Genomic DNA, 24,795 nt, shown 5'->3' with positions numbered 1-24,795 from the left:
AGTCCCAGCAAAGCTGGTCACATGATCCCTCCTAGGCTCCGCCCACCCCAGTCATTCTCTTTGCCGTTGCACAGGCAACATCTCCACGGAGATGGTTAAGAGTTTTTTGGTGTTTTTTGCTTTATCTGTCTTACTTCACAAAAGGCTGGCAGCTGTGCCAGATGTTCAAGCATTTGTTCAGGCTTTGGTTAGAATCAAGCCTGTTTACAGACCTTTGACTCCTCCCTGGAGTCTAAATCTAGTTCTTTCAGTTCTTCAAGGGGTTCCGTTTGAACCCTTACATTCCGTAGATATTAAGTTATTATCTTGGAAAGTTTTGTTTTTGGTTGCAATTCCTTCTGCTAGAAGAGTTTCAGAGTTATCTGCTCTGCAGTGTTCTCCGCCCTATCTGGTGTTCCATGCAGATAAGGTGGTTTTGCGTACTAAGCCTGGTTTTCTTCCGAAAGTTGTTTCCAACAAAAATATTAACCAGGAGATAGTTGTACCCTCTTTGTGTCCGAATCCAGTTTCAAAGAAGGAACGTTTGTTACACAATTTGGACGTAGTCCGTGCTCTAAAGTTCTATTTAGAGGCTACTAAAGATTTCAGACAAACATCTTCCTTGTTTGTTGTTTATTCTGGTAAAAGGAGAGGTCAAAAAGCGACTTCTACCTCTCTTTCCTTTTGGCTTAAAAGCATTATCCGATTGGCTTATGAGACTGCCGGACGGCAGCCTCCTGAAAGAATCACAGCTCACTCCACTAGGGCTGTGGCTTCCACATGGGCCTTCAAGAACGAGGCTTCTGTTGACCAGATATGTAAGGCAGCGACTTGGTCTTCACTGCACACTTTTGCCAAATTTTACAAATTTGATACTTTTGCTTCTTCGGAGGCTATTTTTGGGAGAAAGGTTTTGCAAGCTGTGGTGCCTTCCGTTTAGGTGACCTGATTTGCGCCCTCCCTTCATCCGTGTCCTAAAGCTTTGGTATTGGTTCCCACAAGTAAGGATGACGCCGTGGACCGGACACACCTATGTTGGAGAAAACAGAATTTATGCTTACCTGATAAATTACTTTCTCCAACGGTGTGTCCGGTCCACGGCCCGCCCTGGTTTTTTTTAATCAGGTCTGATGAATTATTTTCTCTAACTACAGTCACCACGGTATCATATGATTTCTCCTATATATATTTCCTCCTGTCCGTCGGTCGAATGACTGGGGTGGACGGAGCCTAGGAGGGATCATGTGACCAGCTTTGTTGGGACTCTTTGCCATTTCCTGTTGGGGAAGAGAATATCCCACAAGTAAGGATGACGCCGTGGACCGGACACACCGTTGGAGAAAGTAATTTATCAGGTAAGCATAAATTCTGTTATTTGTGTTCTCTAGAGGTGCTTCGTCTTTTGTTCCTCTTTCAAAGAATATGTAATGGGAGTATTTGCCACTTGGCCATATGAATCATAAAAACTAGAATTCTTAGTACTCATATCTTAGTCATGGCAGTTTGGAACTTGGACTGGATTGATAGAAAATTACATCTTTTTTAAAAGTAGAATACAGAATACAGTGATGAACACTAATCTCTGTGTCAGGTTTTAACTTATAGATGGAATCTTTTATATATGAACCACACAGTTTCACAAGAAGTCGGAATCAATAAATATGTAATCCCTGTTTTGATCATAAACTGTGGGTCAACTATAGGAGTTGAAGTGAGGAAGTTTCTGGCAAGAGAAACTTAACAATTAGATTAGATCAGTACTAATAGTTAACTGTAGTTTATTGAGGATAGAACATTAACTAGTACGATCATACCCCAGTTGTGGGATTATAAATGTTTTTCATTTCACCAACAAATGTAGTTAACTTCAGAAAGCAATACGGTATTAGTTATCTTATAACTAAACTACAGTTTTGGTGTAGATGGAGAGGATACACTTAGATAAAGATCAATATCGAAGAAAAGTGATTAAATGTTCAAATATAGTATCAAATCCGTCTGTTACGTTTATTACAGAAACAAGGATCCAGTATTACGTTAGGCTTACAGTTCAAGCAGAGATAGTCGCAGCTTTAGTGAAAATGATAGGCGGTTATAGCACTTACTTTTTTAAGCAGACCGCTAGAGAAATCAAAGTCCCACAACAGATTTCTTGCAGCAGGAAGCCTGGAAGCTGTGAAGTCCGGCGGGCTTAAGCTAAAAATCTCACCCACATGTGACGTCACTAGTCACGGAGCAGAGGCAAGTTCCGGGGAAATCCCCAATCCGATGGAAAGGAAAATGAATGTTGATATTACCTCGTAATAAACTTCAGCAGATAAAGTCACTGTCCAGCAAGCCACTTGTAGTTAGAACTGAAAGGTTTTAAGTGAGACTGAACAGAAGTATTCAGAATGAAGCTCCTGCTTCTATTAAGTGGAAGGCTTAGAGTCCTTTGGTAGCAGACAGGATGGCAGGAAGTAACACCTGTAAATCCAAATTACTAAGCAAGGTAGATGGAGAGGAGGAGAGACTTATAGTCGGGATTTAAAGAGACAGTATGCATATAGACAATTAAAGTGCTGCAAAGTGGAAATGGTTGTTCCCCCAGCAAAGGAAATAAACTGCATATATGAGTTTCTGACATTGTTGGGTGGAAATACACTTCCTTTTAGATTTACAGAGACAAGAAAGGCATTTAGAGGAATTCATTACATGGCTGTCAGGTGACACTTTGGAATTTTTTTTTACCAGATACTTGTTCATGGCCATCTGGATTAATCAGTCTCCATGACCTCCATGATTGTATTGCTTTATTTGTAAAGTGGGTAATAAAATCAGTCATTTTTTAATTAGAAACATTTCCTTAGCCTACAATGACTTATCTATTGTACTGGAAAGTAACTGCATTCTTTGCTTGATTTTCCAGTAGCAGTACAGCATTCTGTTGAATTCTAAAATGTGAAATTTAAAATAGTGTCTAGTAACCACTTGGCTAAAATTTAAAGTGTCAGTAAACTTTAAAAATAATGTTATATAATTCTGCACATAGTGCAGAATTATATAGCATTATATTAGCCAAACATTTATAAAACATAATTTCCCCTATTAATTTAAAAAAAGAAATGCTGTTTCACAGACCCGCTCTCTGCTGAGCGGGTCTGTTATATTTACTCAGCGCATCGGGCCAGCTGTATAGTCACAGCCCGGCCCGACCGCGCCATAAGACTAAGTGCAGCTCGCTTCTGTCACAGGAGCGAGCTGCACTTAGTCTTATGGCGCGGTCGGGCCGGGCTGTGACTATACAGCTGGTCCGATGCGCTGAGTAAATATAACGGACCCGCTCTATGTGCAGAATTATATAACATTATTTTTAAGGTTTACTGTCCCTTTAATTCTTCAACCGCTCCAAAACAGATATTTAGACACAATCTTTTGGCTTTAAGCAGTCTTACCACATCCTATGCCTTTGCATTACACCTGTGATCTCCAACATTGAGGATATAAGGACCACAGCAATTTCAAATATAAAGATAATAATATTTGTCTTAGAAATAGGGTCTTCCTTCCTGAACCTAAGGCATACGGAGCTCCTTACCAGACTGGGTATAGCCATAGTCTTTGTACTCAGCTTCAACAGTTCAACAGTTCAGCATATATACGTATCCAAAAAGCCTCTCACTTGTTTAAAATCTAAAAATAAATTGTAGACAACTTTGTGAAAATTTTTGATCGTCTGGCCCTCAGTTTATTAGCAGTCTGAAGAAGTAGAATTGTATTCAAGTGTATTTAAATGCTGCTTAGTCCATCTGAACATAACATATGATGAACTCTGTAACTCTGCAGCAGAAGACAGCAGCAGAAGACAGAACAGCACAGAGAGGAATTAGTGTCAGGGGCTCTTCTGCAGTTCAGTGGGTTTGAGAAATTCAAAATCCCTGATATCTAGAAGCAAAAAGATATAATGCAGCAGCTCCCCTTACTGGTACATGCTACCTAAAATGTCTCAAAATGTACCTACCTTTGTGACGTTGCAGGTTTATGCATGTAACACAGTCTAATATTATTACATGTTCCTAAAACAGTCATGGCGAAGCAACCCATAAAATGCAATTGTGATGCATTAAATCTGGAAACAGTTGCCACTGAACAAAGCTCAGCAAGTCAACCAGGATCCTTCCAATTAAGTTCCAAAACTTAGACCACTGAGGTCCTTAGTCCTGTTCACCTTGCCATGGACAAAACTAAGACTGAAGGTTTATGGGGGGGGGGGGGGGGGGGGGAGTTGTCAATAGGAGAGCTACCTTTTGTGGGGGAAGTGTAAATTCTGCCTATCTCCCATATTTAGGGTTCTCTCTCAATGGTAAGTATTAGGCAGGGAGGTTGTCTATGACTTTACTGCTCTGTCACAATGTCCTATAAAATGTTTATTTAAAGGGACATAATATTGACACTCAGAGCAAGTCCGTACTGCAAATATTTGTGCTCACAGTTAACCACTGCATCTGCAGCAGGCCTGAGGCACAAAAACTACTTTCTTAACAAAATAATTCCATGAAAGCTTCATAATTTTATGCGTCATGGTTTTATTTAAAAATGTTTGTTCTTTCAGGATATTTTAGTACCGGAGGCTTATGAATTTGACCAGTGGGAGCCAGAAGGCACATCTTCTGAATGTCCTATTACCGCTGTTATTCCAAAATGGAAGACTTTGACCACTCTTGATATGAGCCACAATCACATATCTGTTATTGACGATTCTGTGGTACGTATCATCTTTGTAAAAAATACATTGAAAATGTTTTAATTTAACCAACCCATAATTATACAGTGTGATATGAGCATTTAATTTTTTAATAATTTACCAGTTTTTATGATTTTTAGGTGCAGTGTTTTGTTTATATGAGCTATGGTTCCTAATTGTAGTACATGTGCTGGTTAAATGAACAAGTATTTGCTAGCTTAGTAGACAGCGGTAAGAGCTTGGTAAACAAGAACTAACAAAAGAATTAATGTTGTGCAAATGTAATGTCAAGTGCTAATACTAATTTTTAACTTGCAGTATCTGAAGAACTAGAGGCTATCTTATTGTAAATTTTAGCTTTTTATATTGGATTATTTAAACTTTTCTATAAATTGATTTTTTAAAAAGGGACATGAAACCCCATTTCTTTCCTAAGGCATGACAAGTCCACAAATCATTCTAATTACTATTGGGATATTTACTCCTGACCAGCAGGAGGAGGCAAAGAGCACCCAGCAGAGCTGTTAAGTATCACTTCCCTTACCCTTAACCCCCAGTCATTCTCTTTGCCTCTGTCAAGGGAGGATGTGCGAAGAAAGTGTCTGAAGATATTTAATCCTTTAATGGATACTTTTCCCTGCAAGCAAGGATTAGGGGTTATGCTGTGTCCATGTCAATCTCTTTAGTAAGAGTAATGGTGGCTTTTAGCAGTTAGAAGGCAGCAAGGTTGTCTTTGCTTTAATTCTAACATTATTGCTATCCCTATTATAGAAAGCCAGGGTTGGTTACTCCTTTCTTTCTTTTTCTACAAATCCATGGCAGAAGAGAAGGTATCTGCTACACCTTAGAAGTTGTTCCCTGCTGGACAGCAGGAGCCACAGGTAAGTGCTTCCCTTCTAGGTTTTGAAGGTACCAGCACTCTAAGGGTTAATTCCCTTGTGGTTTTTCATTATTGGGACTTCTTTTTTCCCCCATCAGAAATAGAGATGTAGATGAGGCACTGCATTAAAGAGGCTGACAGCAATCTTGGACTTGAGAGATGTTACACATTTGAGCTATGTCTCAGTGGCTGGAATCCCAGAGGTCTGGGTTTGAATTCACTTTATTGGGGGATAGTCATTTTTAGAAGAAAGTCGAAAATGCACAGTGGGCTACGGTACGATATATTATGTGTACCGTATTACTATTGCTGGGATTATTTTCACACCGTTTGTTTGTGGTGGCACAGTTCCTTTTTGTTGCGGTCACGTGACCGTTCCTCCGCTTTTCGGAGTTCATAGCGGAGTTGGTAGCGGAGTGGATGGACGTTCTTTAGTCTCTGCAAGATTATCTTCTGTGCGGCTATCGTAGTGTGCTTTCAGTGCACATTTTCGGCTCCTGACTACAGGGTTTCAGCTACAATTGTGGGAGATCCAGGATAGCTAGTGGGTGTACTCTTCTGGTTCAGGAGGTGGTAAGTCCTCAGCAGAGCTGAGGTATTACGGTGCAGGTTTTAAAAAAATTTCAAGAGTGTTATACAGAGTGTATATATTCTCTTCATAAATGGAAAGAGTCCACAACTGCATTCATTACTTTTGGGAATTCAGAACCTGGCCACCAGGAGGAGGCAAAGACACCCCAGCCAAAAAGCTTAAATACCCCTCCCACTTCCCTCATCCCCCAGTCATTCTTTGCCTTTCATCCCAGGAGGTTGGAAGAGAAGTGTCAGAAGTTTTAGATTAGTCTCTTATGGAGGGTAGTACTTTTCGGCATGGAACTGGAGTTTTAAGTAGTCCTGTCAGCCTTTCAGTGAAAGCATAGATGAAAGTTAGAGTCCGGAGATGCAGGGAGAGTCTTTCTGCGAAACCATCCCGACTCATTAACAGCTCCACAAGCAATCGGCGTTGACGAGTTTCGCTGCCTGCTTTCTTCTCTCAAGTCCATAGCAGAAGCGATGCTACTATCTGTCACACTTGAAGGGCTGTGTTCCTGTTTCACAGCGTAAATTCCGTTAAGATCATTTCATTTTACTTCATGAAATGTACTGTATTACAAATGTTTTCCCGAGGGGCTGCTGCCTCGCGGGACTATCTTATAACAGGGTCTCAGTGAGACTCATTTTTTGTATCTTGGAATCAAGGGTTAATATCTCCTGAGGGGGGTTATTGAACAGGGGGGGTTTAATCATGTTTGTTATATGATTCAACCTGCTTATGTGTAATATTATTTTGGGTCATGTCTTGTGGAATATAACGGATTTTATAAAGTGACGCGACCTTGCGGTCGGGCACAGTTTTTTTTTTTTTTGACTATACAGTTCACCTGGTGACCGTGCGTGGTCACATTTTTGGACTCCATTTCCGCATTCCTGACCGTGTGGCGGCGGAGAAATTCTAGTCTGCTTTATAGGAGGTGGTAAGTGCCCCAGCCATTGTGGGTGTCAGGGGCTGTTAAGATTTTTTAGTCTTCTCTTTTGTATTCAATATCCTAGTTATAAAGGAGTCTGATATTGTGGAGACGGATGTCTCTGTTTCAGATTCTACTTCTTGCGCAGAATGCATATTGCCCCGGATGATACAAGCCTATCAGCTATGATCTGAAATGCCGTTTTAGAGTGCTCATTTCCTCGGGATCGGGGAATCAAGGGGCCGATGAGCCATCCGCCTCTGGGTCTTCTGTCCTCAGAGTGGCGAGTTCCCTTCCACCATCTCTTACTACGCATGCAGGTAACCCAGACTTTGCTTATCCTTCTCGGGAAGGTGGCCTGTTCCCTCCGGGTGTTTCGGCACAGGGTTGCATGTCCATAATTTCTTTCATGTAATTAGCAAGAGTCCATGAGCTAGTGACAGATGGGATATACATTCCTACCAGGAGGGGCAAAGTTTCCCAAACCTCAAAATGCCTATAAATACACCCCTCACCACACCCACAAATCAGTTTTACAAACTTTGCCTCCTGTGGAGGTGGTGAAGTAAGTTTGTGCTAGATTCTACGTTGATATGCGCTCTGCAACAGGTTGGAGCCCGGTTTTCCTCTCAGCGTGCAGTGAATGTCAGAGGGATGTGAGGAGAGTATTGCCTATTTGAATTCAATTATCTCCTTCTACGGGGTCTATTTCATAGGTTCTCTGTTATCGGTCGTAGAGATTCATCTCTTACCTCCCTTTTCAGATCGACGATATACTCTTATATATACCATTACCTCTACTGATTCTCGTTTCAGTACTGGTTTGGCTTTCTACTACATGTAGATGAGTGTCCTGGGGTAAGTAATTCTTATTTTTGTGACACTCTAAGGTATGGTTGGGCACTTTTATATAAAGTTCTAAATATTTGTGTTTAAACATTTATTTGCCTTGATTCAGGATGTTCAATATTCCTTATTTCAGACAGTCAGTTTCATTATTTGGGATAATGCATTTGAATAATCATTTTTTTCTTACCTTAAATTTGACTTTTTCCCTGTGGGCTGTTAGGCTCGCGGGGGCTGAAAATGCTTAATTTTATTGCGTCATTCTTAGCGCGGACTTTTTTGGCGCAAAAAAATTTTCTTTGTTATTTCCGGCGTCATACTTGTCTCCGGAAGTTGCGTCATTTTTGACGTTTTTGCGCCAAAAATGTCGGCGTTACCGGATGTGGCGTCATTTTTGGCGCTAAGAGCATTTAGGCGCCAAATAATGTGGGCGTCTTTTTTGGCGCTAAAAAATATGGGCGTCACTATTGTCTCCACATTATTTAAGTCTCATTGTTTATTTGCTTCTGGTTGCTAGAAGCTTGTTCACTGGCATTTTTTCCCATTCCTGAAACTGTCATTTAAGGAATTTGATCAATTTTGCTTTATATGTTGTTTTTTCTATTACATATTGCAAGATGTCTCAGAAGATACTTCTGGAAAATCGCTGCCTGATGCTGGACCTACCAAAGTTAAGTGTATTTGCTGTAAACTTGTGGTATCTGTTCCTCCAGCTGTTGTTTGTAATGAATGTCATGACAAACTTGTTAATGCAGATATTTCCTTTAGTAATGTTACATTACCTGTTGCTGTTCCATCAACATCTAATACTCAGAGTGTTCCTGTTAACATAAGATATTTTGTTTCTAAATCCATTAAGAAGGCTATGTCTGTTATTCCTCCTTCTAGTAAACGTAAAAGGTCTTTTAAAACTTCTCATTTTTCAGATGAATTTTTAAATGAACATCATCATTCTGATTCTGATAATGATTCCTCTGGTTCAGAGGATTCTGTTTCAGAGGTTGATGCTGATAAATCTTCATATTTATTCAAAATGGAATTTATTCGTTCTTTACTTAAAGAAGTTTTAATTGCATTAGAAATAGAGGATTCTGGTCCTCTTGATACTAAATCTAAACGTTTAAATAAGGTTTTTAAATCTCCTGTAGTTATTCCAGACGTTTTTCCTGTCCCTGATGCTATTTCTGATGTAATTTCCAGGGAATGGAATAATTTGGGTAATTCATTTACTCCTTCTAAACGTTTTAAGCAATTATATCCTGTGCCATCTGACAGATTAGAGTTTTGGGACAAAATCCCTAAGGTTGATGGGGCTATCTCTACTCTTGCTAAACGTACTACTATTCCTACGGCAGATAGTACTTCCTTTAAGGATCCTTTAGATAGGAAAATTGAATCCTTTCTAAGAAAAGCTTACTTATGTTCAGGTAATCTTCTTAGACCTGCTATATCTTTAGCGGATGTTGCTGCAGCTTCAACTTTTTGGTTAGAAGCTTTAGCGCAACAAGCAACAGATCATAATTCTCATAGCATTGTTAATCTTCTTCAACATGCTAATAATTTTATTTGTGATGCCATCTTTGATATCATTAGGGTTGATGTCAGGTATATGTCTCTAGCTATTTTAGCTAGAAGAGCTTTATGGCTTAAAACTTGGAATGCTGATATGTCTTCTAAGTCAACTTTGCTTTCCCTTTCTTTCCAGGGTAATAAATTATTTGGTTCACAGTTGGATTCTATTATTTCAACTGTTACTGGGGGAAAGGAACTTTTTTACCACAGGATAAAAAATCTAAAGGTAAATTTAGGTCTAATAATCGTTTTCGTTCCTTTCGTCACAATAAGGAACAAAAGCCTGATCCTTCCCCTACAGGAGCGGTATCAGTTTGGAAACCATCTCCAGTCTGGAATAAATTCAAGCCTTTTAGAAAGCCAAAGCCAGCTCCCAAGTCAACATGAAGGTGCGGCCCTCATTCCAGCCCAGCTGGTAGGGGGCAGATTACGATTTTTCACAGAAATTTGGATCAATTCGATTCACAATCTTTGGATTCAGAACATTGTTTCAGAAGGGTACAGGATAGGCTTCAAGATAAGGCCTCCTGCAAGAAGATTTTTTCTTTCCCGTGTCCCAGTAAATCCAGTGAAGGCTCAAGCATTTCTGAAATGTGTTTCAGATCTAGAGTTGGCTGGAGTAATTATGCCAGTTCCAGTTCTGGAACAGGGGCTGGGGTTTTACTCAAATCTCTTAATTGTACCAAAGAAGGAGAATTCCTTCAGACCAGTTCTGGATTTAAAAATATTGAATCATTATGTAAGGATACCAACATTCAAAATGGTAACTATAAGGACTATTCTGCCTTTTGTTCAGCAAGGGCATTATATGTCCACAATAGATTTACAGGATGCATATCTGCATATTCCGATTCATCCAGATCACTATCAGTTTCTGAGATTCTCTTTCCTAGACAAGCATTACCAGTTTGTGGCTCTGCCGTTTGGCCTAGCAACAGCTCCAAGGATTTTTACAAAGGTTCTCGGTGCCCTTCTGTCTGTAATCAGAGAACAGGGTATTGTGGTATTTCCTTATTTGGACGATATCTTGGTACTTGCTCAGTCTTCACATTTAGCAGAATCTCATACGAATCGACTTGTATAGTTTCTTCGAGAACATGGTTGGAGGATCAATTTACCAAAAAGTTCATTGATTCCTCAGACAAGGGTAACCTTTTTAGGTTTCCAGATAGATTCAGTGTCCATGACTCTGTCTCTGACAGACAAGAGACGTCTAAAATTGGTTTCAGCTTGTTGAAACCTTCAGTCTCAATCATTCCCTTCGGTAGCCTTATGCATGGAAATTCTAGGTCTTATGACTGCTGCATCGGACGCGATCCCCTTTGCTCGTTTTCACATGCGACCTCTTCAGCTTTGTATGCTGAACCAGTGGTGCAGGGATTATACAAAGATATCTCAATTAATATCTTTAAAACCGATTGTACGACACTCTCTGACGTGGTGGACAGACCACCATCGTTTAGTTCAGGGGGCTTCTTTTGTTCTTCCAACCTGGACTGTGATTTCAACAGATGCAAGTCTGACAGGTTGGGGAGCTGTTTGGGGGTCTCTGACAGCACAAGGGGTTTGGGAATCTCAGGAGGTGAGATTACCGATCAATATTTTGGAACTCCGTGCAATTTTCAGAGCTCTTCAGTCATGACCTCTTCTAAAGAGAGAGTCGTTCATTTGTTTTCAGACGGACAATGTCACAACTGTGGCATATGTCAATCATCAAGGAGGGACTCACAGTCCTCTGGCTATGAAAGAAGTATCTCGAATACTGGTATGGGCGGAATCCAGCTCCTGTCTAATCTCTGCAGTTCATATCCCAGGTATAGACAATTGGGAAGCGGATTATCTCAGTCGCCAAACGTTACATCCGGGCGAATGGTCTCTTCACCCAGAGGTATTTCTTCAGATTGTTCAAATGTGGGGACTTCCAGAAATAGATCTGATGGCTTCTCATCTAAACAAGAAACTTCCCAGGTATCTGTCCAGATCCAGGGATCCTCAGGCGGAGGCAGTGGATGCATTTTCACTTCCTTGGAAGTATCATCCTGCCTATATCTTTCCGCCTCTAGTTCTTCTTCCAAGAGTAATTTCCAAGATTCTAAAGGAGTGCTCGTTTGTTCTGCTGGTGGCTCCAGCATGGCCTCACAGGTTTTGGTATGCGGATCTTGTCCGGATGGCCACTTGCCAACCGTGGACTCTTCCGTTAAGACCAGACCTTCTATTGCAAGGTCCTTTTTTCCATCAGGATCTCAAATCCTTAAATGCGAAGGTATGGAGATTGAACGCTTGATTCTCAGTCATAGAGGTTTCTCTGACTCTGTGATTAATACTATGTTACAGGCTCGTAAATCTGTATCTAGGAAGATATATTATCGAGTCTGGAAGATTTACATTTCTTGGTGTCTTTCTCATCATTTTTCTTGGCATTTTTTTAGAATTCCTAGAATTTTACAGTTTCTTCAGGATGGTTTGGATAAAGGTTTGTCTGCAAGTTCCTTGAAAGGACAAATCTCTGCTCTTTCTGTTCTTTTTCACAGAAAGATTGCTAGTCTTCCTGATATTCATTGTTTTGTACAAGCTTTGGTTCGTATAAAACCTGTTATTAAGTCAATTTCTCCTCCTTGGAGTTTGAATTTGGTTCTGGGGGCTCTTCAAGCTCCTCCGTTTGAACCTATGCATTCGCTGGACATTAAATTACTTTCTTGGAAAGTTTTGTTTCTTTTGGCCATCTCTTCTGCTAGAAGAGTTTCTGAATTATCTGCTCTTTCTTGTGAGTCTCCTTTTCTGATTTTTCATCAGGATAAGGCGGTGTTGCGAACTTCTTTTAAATTTTTACCTAAGGTTGTGAATTCTAACAACATTAGTAGAGAAATTGTGGTTCCTTCATTGTGTCCTAATCCTAAGAATTCTAAGGAGAGATTGTTGTATTCTTTGGATGTAGTTAGAGCTTTGAAATATTATGTTGAAGCTACTAAAAATTTCCGAAAGACTTCTAGTCTATTTGTTATCTTTTCCGGTTCTAGGAAAGGTCAGAAGGCCTCTGCCATTTCTTTGGCGTCTTGGTTAAAGTCTTTGATTCATCATGCTTATGTCGAGTCGGGTAAAACTCCGCCTCAAAGGATTACTGCTCTGCTAGGTCAGTTTCTACTTCCTGGGCGTTTAGGAATGAAGCTTCGGTTGATCAGATTTGCAAAGCAGCAACTTGGTCTTCTTTGCATACTTTTACTAAATTCTAGCATTTTGATGTGTTTTCTTCTTCTGAAGCAGTTTTTGGTAGAAAAGTTCTTCAGGCAGCTGTTTCAGTTTGATTCTTCTGCTTATAATTTCAGTTTTTTTCATTATAAGATTAAAACTTTTTGATTTGGATTTTGGATTATTTTTTCAGCGGAATTGGCTGTCTTTATTTCTCCAACATAGGTGTGTCCGGTCCACGGCGTCATCCTTACTTGTGGGATATTCTCTTCCCCAACAGGAAATGGCAAAGAGTCCCAGCAAAGCTGGTCACATGATCCCTCCTAGGCTCCGCCCACCCCAGTCATTCTCTTTGCCGTTGCACAGGCAACATCTCCACGGAGATGGTTAAGAGTTTTTTGGTGTTTAAATGTAGTTTTTATTCTTCTATCAAGTGTTTGTTATTTTAAAATAGTGCTGGTATGTACTATTTACTCTGAAACAGAAAAAAGATGAAGATTTCTGTTTGTAAGAGGAAGATGATTTTAGCAGAAGTTACTAAAATCGATTGCTGTTTCCACACAGGACTGTTGAGATGAAGTAACTTCAGTTGGGGGAAACAGTTAGCAGACTTTTCTGCTTAAGGTATGACTGGCCATATTTCTAACAAGACCATGTAATGCTGGAAGGCTGTCATTTCCCCTCATGGGGACCGGTAAGCCATTTTCTTAGTTAAATAAAAGAATAAAGGGCTTCAAAAGGGTTTAAAAAACTGGTAGACATTTTTCTGGGCTAAAACGATTGCTTTACTAGGCATATTATGCAGATTCTAACTATTAATGGTTATTATAATCTTGGGGATTGTTTAGAAAAACGGCAGGCACTGTGTTGGACACCTTTTTCAGATGGGGGCCTTTTCTAGTTATAGACAGAGCCTCATTTTCGCGCCACTAATGCGCAGTTGTTTTTGGAGAGCAAGGCATGCAGATGCATGTGTGAGGAGCTAAGAATTAATGAAAAAGCTTATAGAAGGCATCATTTGGTATCTTATTCCCCTCTGGGCTTGGTTGGGTCTCAGCAAAGCATATAGCTGGGACTGTATAGGGGTTAAATGTAAAAACGGCTCCGGTTCCGTTAATTTAAGGGTTAAAGCTCTGAAATTTGGTGTGCAATACTTTTAATGCTTTAAGACACTGTGGTGAAATTTTGGTGAATTTTGAACAATTCCTTCATACTTTTCTCCAACATAGGTGTGTCCGGTCCACGGCGTCATCCTTACTTGTGGGATATTCTCTTCCCCAACAGGAAATGGCAAAGAGCCCAGCAAAGCTGGTCACATGATCCCTCCTAGGCTCCGCCTTCCCCAGTCATTCTCTTTGCCGTTGTACAGGCAACATCTCCACGGAGATGGCTTAGAGTTTTTTGGTGTTTAAATGTAGTTTTTATTCTTCAATCAAGAGTTTGTTATTTTAAAATAGTGCTGGTATGTACTATTTACTCTGAAACAGAAAAGAGATGAAGATTTCTGTTTGTAAGAGGAAAATGATTTTAGCAACCGTTACTAAAATCGATGGCTGTTTCCACACAGGACTGTTGAGAGGAATTAACTTCAGTTGGGGGAAACAGTGAGCAGACTTTTGCTGCTTGAGGTATGACACATTTCTAACAAGACTTGGTAATGCTGGAAGCTGTCATTTTCCCTATGGGATCCGGTAAGCCATTTTTATTAAATAAGAATAAAGGGCTTCACAAGGGCTTTTAAGACTGGTAGACATTTTCTGGGCTAAAACGATTGATATATAAGCATTTTTAATACTTCATAGCTTTGAGGAGTTATTTTATTCTTGGGAATTATGTAAAAAAACCGGCAGGCACTGTATTGGACACCTTTTTCACTGGGGGCCTTCTCTAATCATAGGCAGAGCCTCATTTTCGCGCCTCTATTGCGCAGTTGTTTTTGGGAAGCAAGACATGCAGATGCATGTGTGAGGAGCTCAGATACATAGAAAAAGCTTACTGAAGGCGTCATTTGGTATCGTATTCCCCTTTGGGCTTGGTTGGGTCTCAGCAAAGCAGATACCAGGGACTGTATAGGGGTTAAATATAAAAACGGCTCCGGTTCCGTTATTTTAAGAGTTAAAGCTTTAAAATTTGGTGTGCAATACTTTTAAGGCTTTAAGACACTGGTGAAATTTTGGTGAATTTTGAACAATTCCTTCATACTTTTTCACATTTTCAGTAATAAAGTGTGTTCAGTTTAAAATTTAAAGTGACAGTAACGGTTTTATTTTAAAACGTTTTTTGTACTTTGTTATCAAGTTTATGCCTGTTTAACATGTCTGAACTATCAGATAGACTGTGTTCTGTATGTGGGGAAGCCAAGGTTCCTTCTCATTTAAATAGATGTGATTTATGTGACACAAAATTTAGAGAAAATGATGCCCAAGATGATTCCTCAAGTGAGGGGAGTAAGCATGGTACTGCATCATCCCCTCCTTCGTCTACGCCAGTCTTGCCCACACAGGAGGCCCCTAGTACATCTAGTGCGCCAATACTCCTTACTATGCAACAATTAACGGCTGTAATGGATAATTCTATCAAAAACATTTTAGCCAAAATGCCCACTTATCAGCGAAAGCGCGACTGCTCTGTTTTAGAAAATACTGAAGAGCATGAGGACGCTGATGATATTGGTTCTGAAGTGCCCCTACACCAGTCTGAGGGGGCCAGGGAGGTTTTGTCTGAGGGAGAAATTTCAGATTCAGGGAAAATTTCTCAACAAGCTGAACCTGATGTGATTACATTCAAATTTAAATTGGAACATCTCCGCGCTCTGCTTAAGGAGGTGTTATCTACTCTGGATGATTGTGAGAATTTGGTCATTCCAGAGAAATTATGTAAGATGGACAAGTTCCTAGAAGTCCCGGGGCCCCCCGAAGCTTTTCCTATACCCAAGCGGGTGGCGGACATTGTAAACAAAGAATGGGAAAGGCCCGGCATACCTTTTGTCCCTCCCCCTATATTTAAGAAATTGTTTCCTATGGTCGACCCCAGAAAGGACTTATGGCAGACAGTCCCCAAGGTCGAGGGGGCGGTTTCTACTCTAAACAAACGCACTACTATCCCTATAGAAGATAGTTGTGCTTTCAAAGATCCTATGGATAAAAAATTAGAGGGTTTGCTTAAAAAGATGTTTGTTCAGCTAGGTTACCTTCTACAACCAATTTCATGCATTGTTCCTGTCACTACAGCAGCGTGTTTCTGGTTCGATGAACTAGAAAAGTCGCTCAATAAAGATTCTTCTTATGAGGAGATTATGGACAGAATTCATGCTCTCAAATTGGCTAACTCTTTTACTTTAGACGCCACTTTGCAATTAGCTAGATTAGCGGCGAAAAATTCTGGGTTTGCTATTGTGGCGCGCAGAGCGCTTTGGCTAAAATCTTGGTCAGCGGATGCGTCTTCCAAGAACAAATTGCTTAACATTCCTTTCAAGGGGAAAACGCTGTTTGGCCCTGACTTGAAAGAGATTATTTCTGATATCACTGGGGGTAAGGGCCACGCCCTTCCTCAGGATAGGTCTTTCAAGGCTAAAAATAAACCAAATTTTCGTCCCTTTCGCAGAAACGGACCAGCCCCAAGTGCTACATCCTCCAAGCAAGAGGGTAATACTTCTCAAGCCAAGCCAGCCTGGATCTGGTGGGGGGGCAGACTTTCTCTCTTCGCTCAGGCTTGGGCAAGAGATGTTCTGGATCCTTGGGCGCTAGAAATAGTCTCCCAAGGTTATCTTCTGGAATTCAAGGAGCTTCCCCCAAGGGGGAGGTTCCACAGGTCTCAATTGTCTTCAGACCACATAAAAAGACAGGCATTCTTACATTGTGTAGAAGACCTGTTAAAAATGGGAGTGATTCATCCTGTTCCATTAGGAGAACAAGGGATGGGATTCTACTCCAATCTGTTCATAGTTCCCAAAAAAGAGGGAACATTCAGACCAATCTTAGATCTCAAGATCCTAAACAAGTTTCTCAAGGTTCCATCGTTCAAAATGGAAACCATTCGGACAATTCTTCCTTCCATCCAGGAAGGTCAATTCATGACCACGGTGGATTTAAAGGATGCGTATCTACATATTCCTATCCACAAGGAACATCATCGGTTCCTAAGGTTCGCCTTTCTGGACAAGCATTACCAGTTTGTGGCACTTCCATTCGGATTAGCCACTGCTCCAAGAATTTTCACAAAGGTACTAGGGTCCCTTCTAGCGGTGCTACGACCAAGGGGCATTGCAGTAGTACCTTACTTGCACGACATACTGATTCAAGCGTCGTCCCTACCACAAGCAAAGGCTCATACGGACATTGTCCTGGCCTTTCTCAGATCTCACGGGTGGAAAGTGAACGTAGAAAAAAGTTGTCTATCTCCGTCAACAAGAGTTCCCTTCTTGGGAACAATAATAGACTCCTTAGAAATGAGGATTTTTCTGACAGAGGCCAGAAAATCAAAACTTCTAAGCTCTTGTCAAGTACTTCATTCTGTTCCTCTTCCTTCCATAGCGCAGTGCATGGAAGTAATAGGTTTGATGGTCGCGGCAATGGACCTAGTTCCTTTTGCGCGAATTCATCTGAGACCATTACAACTGTGCATGCTCAGTCAGTGGAATGGGGATTATACAGACTTGTCTCCGACGATACAAGTAGATCAGAGGACCAGAGATTCACTCCGTTGGTGGCTGACCCTGGACAACCTGTCACAGGGGATGAGCTTCCGCAGACCAGAGTGGGTCATTGTCACGACCGACGCCAGTCTGGTGGGCTGGGGCGCGGTCTGGGAACTCCTGAAAGCTCAGGGTCTTTGGTCTCGGGAAGAATCTCTTCTCCCGATAAATATTCTGGAACTGAGAGCGATATTCAATGCTCTCAAGGCTTGGCCTCAGCTAGCAAAGGCCAAATTCATACGGTTTCAATCGGACAACATGACGACTGTTGCGTATATCAACCATCAAGGGGGAACAAGGAGTTCCCTGGCGATGGAAGAAGTGACCAAAATAATTCAATGGGCGGAGACTCACTCCTGCCACTTGTCTGCAATCCACATCCCAGGAGTGGAAAATTGGGAAGCGGATTTTCTGAGTCGTCAGACATTTCATCCGGGGGAGTGGGAACTCCATCCGGAAATCTTTGCCCAAATTACTCAATTGTGGGGCATTCCAGACATGGATCTGATGGCCTCTCGTCAGAACTTCAAGGTTCCTTGCTACGGGTCCAGATCCAGGGATCCCAAGGCGACTCTAGTAGATGCACTAGTAGCACCTTGGACCTTCAACCTAGCTTATGTATTCCCACCGTTTCCTCTCATTCCCAGGCTGGTAGCCAGGATCAATCAGGAGAGGGCATCGGTGATCTTGATAGCTCCTGCGTGGCCACGCAGGACTTGGTATGCAGACCTGGTGAATATGTCATCGGCTCCACCATGGAAGCTACCTTTGAGACGGGACCTTCTTGTTCAAGGTCCGTTCGAACATCCGAATCTGGCCTCACTCCAACTGACTGCTTGGAGATTGAACGCTTGATTTTATCAAAGCGAGGGTTCTCAGATTCTGTCATTGATACTCTTGTTCAGGCCAGAAAGCCTGTAACTAGAAAAATCTACCATAAAATATGGAAAAAATATATCTGTTGGTGTGAATCTAAAGGATTCCCATGGAACAAGATAAAAATTCCTAAGATTCTATCCTTTCTTCAAGAAGGTTTGGAGAAAGGATTATCTGCAAGTTCTTTGAAGGGACAGATTTCTGCTTTATCTGTTTTACTTCACAAAAAGCTGGCGGCTGTGCCAGATGTTCAAGCTTTTGTTCAGGCTCTGGTTAGAATCAAGCCTGTTTACAAACCTTTGACTCCTCCTTGGAGTCTCAATTTAGTTCTTTCAGTTCTTCAGGGGGTTCCGTTTGAACCCTTACATTCCGTAGATATTAAGTTATTATCTTGGAAAGTTTTGTTTTTGGTTACAATTTCTTCTGCTAGAAGAGTTTCAGAGTTATCTGCTCTGCAGTGTTCTCCTCCTTATCTGGTGTTCCATGCAGATAAGGTGGTTTTGCGTACTAAACCTGGTTTTCTTCCGAAAGTTGTTTCTAACAAAAACATTAACCAGGAGATAGTCGTGCCTTCTTTGTGTCCGAATCCAGTTTCAAAGAAGGAACGTTTGTTGCACAATTTGGATGTAGTTCGTGCTCTAAAATTCTATTTAGATGCTACAAAGGATTTCAGACAAACATCTTCCTTGTTTGTTGTTTATTCTGGTAAAAGGAGAGGTCAAAAAGCAACTTCTACCTCTCTCTCTTTTTGGCTTAAAAGCATCATCAGATTGGCTTACGAGACTGCCGGACGGCAGCCTCCTGAAAGAATCACAGCTCATTCCACTAGGGCCGTGGCTTCCACATGGGCCTTCAAGAACGAGGCTTCTGTTGATCAGATATGTAAGGCAGCGACTTGGTCTTCACTGCACACTTTTACTAAATTTTACAAATTTGATACTTTTGCTTCTTCTGAGGCTATTTTTGGGAGAAAGGTTTTGCAAGCCGTGGTGCCTTCCATCTAGGTGACCTGATTTGCTCCCTCCCATCATCCGTGTCCTAAAGCTTTGGTATTGGTTCCCACAAGTAAGGATGACGCCGTGGACCGGACACACCTATGTTGGAGAAAACAGAATTTATGTTTACCTGATAAATTACTTTCTCCAACGGTGTGTCCGGTCCACGGCCCGCCCTGGTTTTTTAATCAGGTCTGATAATTTATTTTCTTTAACTACAGTCACCACGGTATCATATGATTTCTCCTATGCAAATATTCCTCCTTTACGTCGGTCGAATGACTGGGGAAGGCGGAGCCTAGGAGGGATCATGTGACCAGCTTTGCTGGGCTCTTTGCCATTTCCTGTTGGGGAAGAGAATATCCCACAAGTAAGGATGACGCCGTGGACCGGACACACCGTTGGAGAAAGTAATTTATCAGGTAAACATAAATTCTGTTTTTCACATATTCAGTAATAAAGTGTTTTCAGTTTGAAATTTAAAGTGACAGTAACGGTTTTATTTTAAAACGTTTTTTGTGCTTTGTTGACAAGTTTAAGCCTGTTTAACATGTCTGTACCATCAGATAAGCTATGTTCTATATGTATGAAAGCCAAGGTGTCTCCCCATTTAAATTTATGTGATAATTGTGCCATAGTGTCCAAACAAAGTAAGGACAGTAATGCTACAGATAATGATATTGCCCAAGATGATTCCTCAAATGAGGGGAGTAAACATGATACTACATCATCCCCTTCTGTGTCTACACCAGTTTTGCCCACACAGGAGGCCCCTAGTACATCTAGTGCGCCAATTCTTATTACCATGCAACAATTAACGGCTGTAATGGATAACTCCATAGCAAATCTTTTATCCAAAATGCCTACTTATCAGAGAAAGCGCGATTGCTCTGTTTTAAACACTGAAGAGCAGGAGGGCGCTGATGATAATTGTTCTGTCATACCCTCACACCAATCTGAAGGGGCCATGAGGGAGGTTTTGTCAGATGGAGAAATCTCAGATTCAGGAAAAATTTCTCATCAAGCTGAACCTGATGTTGTGACATTTAAATTTAAATTAGAACATCTCCGCGCACTGCTTAAGGAGGTATTATCTACTCTGGATGATTGTGACAATTTGGTCATTCCAGAAAAGTTATGTAAGATGGACAAGTTCCTAGAGGTTCCGGTGCCCCCCGACGCTTTTCCTATACCCAAGCGGGTGGCGGACATAGTAAATAAGGAGTGGGAAAGGCCCGGCATACCTTTTGTTCCCCCCCCTATATTTAAGAAATTATTTCCTATAGTCGACCCCAGAAAGGACTTATGGCAGACAGTCCCCAAGGTTGAGGGGGCGGTTTCTACTCTAAACAAACGCACTACTATTCCTATCGAAGATAGTTGTGCTTTCAAAGATCCTATGGATAAAAAATTAGAGGGTTTGCTTAAAAAGATTTTTGTTCAGCAGGGTTACCTTCTACAACCAATTTCATGCATTGTTCCTGTCACTACGGCAGCGTGTTTCTGGTTCGAGGAACTAGAAAAGTCGCTCAATAAAGAATCTTCGTATGAGGAGGTTATGGACAGAGTTCAAGCACTTAAATTGGCTAACTCTTTTATTTTAGATGCCGCTTTGCAATTAGCTAGATTAGCGGCGAAAAATTCAGGGTTTGCTATCGTGGCGCGCAGAGCGCTTTGGCTAAAGTCTTGGTCAGCGGATGTGTCTTCCAAGACAAAATTGCTTAACATTCCTTTCAAGGGTAAAACATTATTTGGACCTGATTTGAAAGAGATTATTTCAGACATCACTGGGGGAAAGGGCCACGCCCTCCCACAGGATAGGTCTTTTAAGGCTAAAAATAAGCCTAATTTTCGTCCCTTTCGCAGAAACGGACCAGCCTCTAATTCTACATCCTCTAAGCAAGAGGGTAATACTTCACAACCCAAACCAGCCTGGAGACCAATGCAAGGCTTGGGCGCTAGAAATAGTTTCTCAAGGTTATCTCCTGGAATTCAAGGAACTACCCCCAAGGGGAAGGTTCCACAGGTCTCAATTATCTTCAAACCAAATAAAAAGACAGGCATTCTTACATTGTGTAGAAGACCTGTTAAAAATGGGAGTGATTCATCCAGTTCCAATAAGAGAACAAGGGATGGGTTTTTATTCCAACCTGTTCATAGTTCCCAAAAAAGAGGGAACATTCAGACCAATTTTGGATCTCAAGATCCTAAACACATTTCTCAAGGTTCCATCGTTCAAAATGGAAACTATTCGAACGATCCTACCTACTATCCAGGAAAATCAATTTATGACTACCGTGGATTTAAAGGATGCGTACCTACATATTCCTATCCACAAGGAACATCATCAGTTCCTAAGGTTCGCTTTTCTGGACAAGCATTACCAGTTTGTGGCACTTCCATTCGGATTAGCCACTGCTCCAAGGATTTTCACAAAGGTACTAGGGTCCCTTCTAGCGGTTCTAAGACCAAGGGGCATTGCAGTAGTACCTTACTTGGACGACATCCTGATTCAAGCGTCGTCTCTGTCAAAAGCAAAGGCTCATACGGACATCGTCCTAGCCTTTCTCAGATCTCACGGATGGAAGGTGAACAAAGAAAAAAGTTCTCTGTCCCCGTCAACAAGAGTTCCCTTCTTGGGAACAATAATAGATTCCTTAGAAATGAGGATTTTTCTGACAGAGGTCAGAAAATCAAAAATTCTAAGCTCTTGTCAAGTACTTCATTCTGTTCTTTGTCCTTCCATAGCGCAGTGCATGGAAGTAATAGGATTGATGGTTGCAGCAATGGACATAGTTCCTTTTGCACAAATTCATCTAAGACCATTACAACTGTGCATGCTCAGACAGTGGAATGGGGATTATACAGACTTGTCTCCGACGATTCAAGTAGATCAAAAGACCAGAGATTCACTCCGTTGGTGGCTGACCCTGGACAATCTGTCACAGGGAATGAGCTTCCGCAGACCAGAGTGGGTCATTGTCACGACCGACGCCAGCCTGGTGGGCTGGGGCGCGGTCTGGGAACCCCTGAAAGCTCAGGGTCTATGGTCTCGGGAAGAATCTCTTCTCCCGATAAACATTCTGGAACTGAGAGCGATATTCAATGCTCTCAGAGCTTGGCCTCAACTAGCAAAGGCCAAATTCATAAGGTTTCAATCAGACAACATGACGACTGTTGCATATATCAATCATCAGGGGGGAACAAGGAGTTCCCTGGCGATGGAAGAAGTGACCAAAATAATTCAATGGGCGGAGGATCACTCCTGCCACTTGTCTGCAATCCACATCCCAGGAGTGGAAAATTGGGAAGCGGATTTTCTGAGTCGTCAGACATTCCATCCGGGGGAGTGGGAACTCCATCCGGAAATCTTTGCCCAAATAACTCAATTATGGGGCATTCCAGACATGGATCTGATGGCGTCCCGTCAGAACTTCAAGGTTCCTTGCTACGGGTCCAGATCCAGGGATCCCAAGGCGACTCTAGTAGATGCACTAGTAGCACCTTGGACCTTCAACCTAGCTTATGTATTCCCACCGTTTCCTCTCATTCCCAGGCTGGTAGCCAGGATCAATCAAGAGAGGGCCTCTGTGATCTTGATAGCTCCTGCGTGGCCACGCAGGACTTGGTATGCAGACCTGGTGAATATGTCATCGGCTCCACCATGGAAGCTACCTTTGAGACAGGACCTTCTTGTTCAGGGTCCATTCGAACATCCGAATCTGGTTTCCCTCCAACTGACGGCTTGGAGATTGAACGCTTGATTTTATCAAAGCGTGGGTTTTCAGATTCTGTAATAGATACTTTGATTCAGGCTAGAAAGCCTGTAACTAGAAAGATTTACCATAAAATATGGAAAAAATATATCTGTTGGTGTGAATCTAAAGGATTCCCATGGAACAAGATAAAATTCCTAAGATTCTATCCTTTCTACAAGAAGGTTTGGAGAAAGGATTATCTGCAAGTTCTCTGAAGGGACAGATCTCTGCTTTATCTGTTTTACTTCACAAAAGACTGGCAGCTGTGCCAGATGTTCAAGCATTTGTTCAGGCTCTGGTTAGGATCAAGCCTGTTTACAGACGTTTGACTCCTCCCTGGAGTCTAAATCTAGTTCTTTCAGTTCTTCAAGGGGTTCCGTTTGAACCCTTACATTCCGTAGATATTAAGTTATTATCTTGGAAAGTTTTGTTTTTGGTTGCAATTTCTTCTGCTAGAAGAGTTTCAGAGTTATCTGCTCTGCAGTGTTCTCCGCCCTATCTGGTGTTCCATGCAGATAAGGTGGTTTTGCGTACTAAGCCTGGTTTTCTTCCGAAAGTTGTTTCCAACAAAACTATTAACCAGGAGATAGTTGTACCTTCTTTGTGTCCGAATCCAGTTTCAAAGAAGGAACGTTTGTTACACAATTTGGACGTAGTCCGTGCTCTAAAATTCTATTTAGAGGCTACTAAAGATTTCAGACAAACATCTTCCTTGTTTGTTGTTTATTCTGGTAAAAGGAGAGGTCAAAAAGCGATTTCTACCTCTCTTTCCTTTTGGCTTAAAAGCATTATCCGATTGGCTTATGAGACTGCCGGACGGCAGCCTCCTGAAAGAATCACAGCTCACTCCACTAGGGCTGTGGCTTCCACATGGGCCTTCAGGAACGAGGCTTCTGTGGACCAGATATGTAAGGCAGCGACTTGGTCTTCACTGCACACTTTTGCCAAATTTTACAAATTTGATACTTTTGCTTCTTCGGAGGCTATTTTTGGGACAAAGGTTTTGCAAGCCGTGGTGCCTTCCATTTAGGTGACCTGATTTGCTCCCTCCCTTCATCCGTGTCCTAAAGCTTTGGTATTGGTTCCCACAAGTAAGGATGACGCCGTGGACCGGACACACCTATGTTGGAGAAAACAGAATTTATGCTTACCTGATAAATTACTTTCTCCAACGGTGTGTCCGGTCCACGGCCCGCCCTGGTTTTTTAATCAGGTCTGATGAATTATTTTCTCTAACTACAGTCACCACGGTATCATATGGTTTCTCCTATATATATTTCCTCCTGTCCGTCGGTCGAATGACTGGGGTGGGCGGAGCCTAGGAGGGATCATGTGACCAGCTTTGCTGGGACTCTTTGCCATTTCCTGTTGGGGAAGAGAATATCCCACAAGTAAGGATGACGCCGTGGTCCGGACACACCGTTGGAGAAAGTAATTTATCAGGTAAGCATAAATTCTGTTTTTATCCCTCCCTCTCTAGTGACTCTTGCGTGGAAGATCCACATCTTGGGTATTCATTATCCCATACGTCACTAGCTCATGGACTCTTGCTAATTACATGAAAGAAAACATAATTTATGTAAGAACTTACCTGATAAATTCATTTCTTTCATATTAGCAAGAGTCCATGAGGCCCACCCTTTTTTTTGGTGGTTATGATTTTTTTGTATAAAGCACAATTATTCCAATTCCTTATTTTTTATGCTTTCGCACTTTTTTCTTATCACCCCACTTCTTGGCTATGCGTTAAACTGATTTGTGGGTGTGGTGAGGGGTGTATTT

The 24,795-nt window shown here is 41.6% G+C and overlaps 1 protein-coding gene across 1 annotated transcript in view; it reads left to right on the top strand.

Annotated features, from left to right (window-relative positions):
• The window catches only part of NISCH (nischarin), a 670,823-nt gene that overhangs the window by 142,952 nt on the left and 503,076 nt on the right, over nt 1-24,795 (top strand). The window contains 1 exon segment of the mRNA XM_053721022.1: nt 4,571-4,723. Coding sequence (XP_053576997.1) covers nt 4,571-4,723 — 153 coding nt within the window.

This window comes from Bombina bombina, chromosome 7 (assembly GCF_027579735.1).
Source record: "Bombina bombina isolate aBomBom1 chromosome 7, aBomBom1.pri, whole genome shotgun sequence".
NCBI classification, from domain to species: domain Eukaryota; kingdom Metazoa; phylum Chordata; class Amphibia; order Anura; family Bombinatoridae; genus Bombina; species Bombina bombina.
The sequence above is the reverse complement of the archived record's forward strand: the minus strand, read 5'-3'. Positions and strand labels throughout refer to the sequence as shown.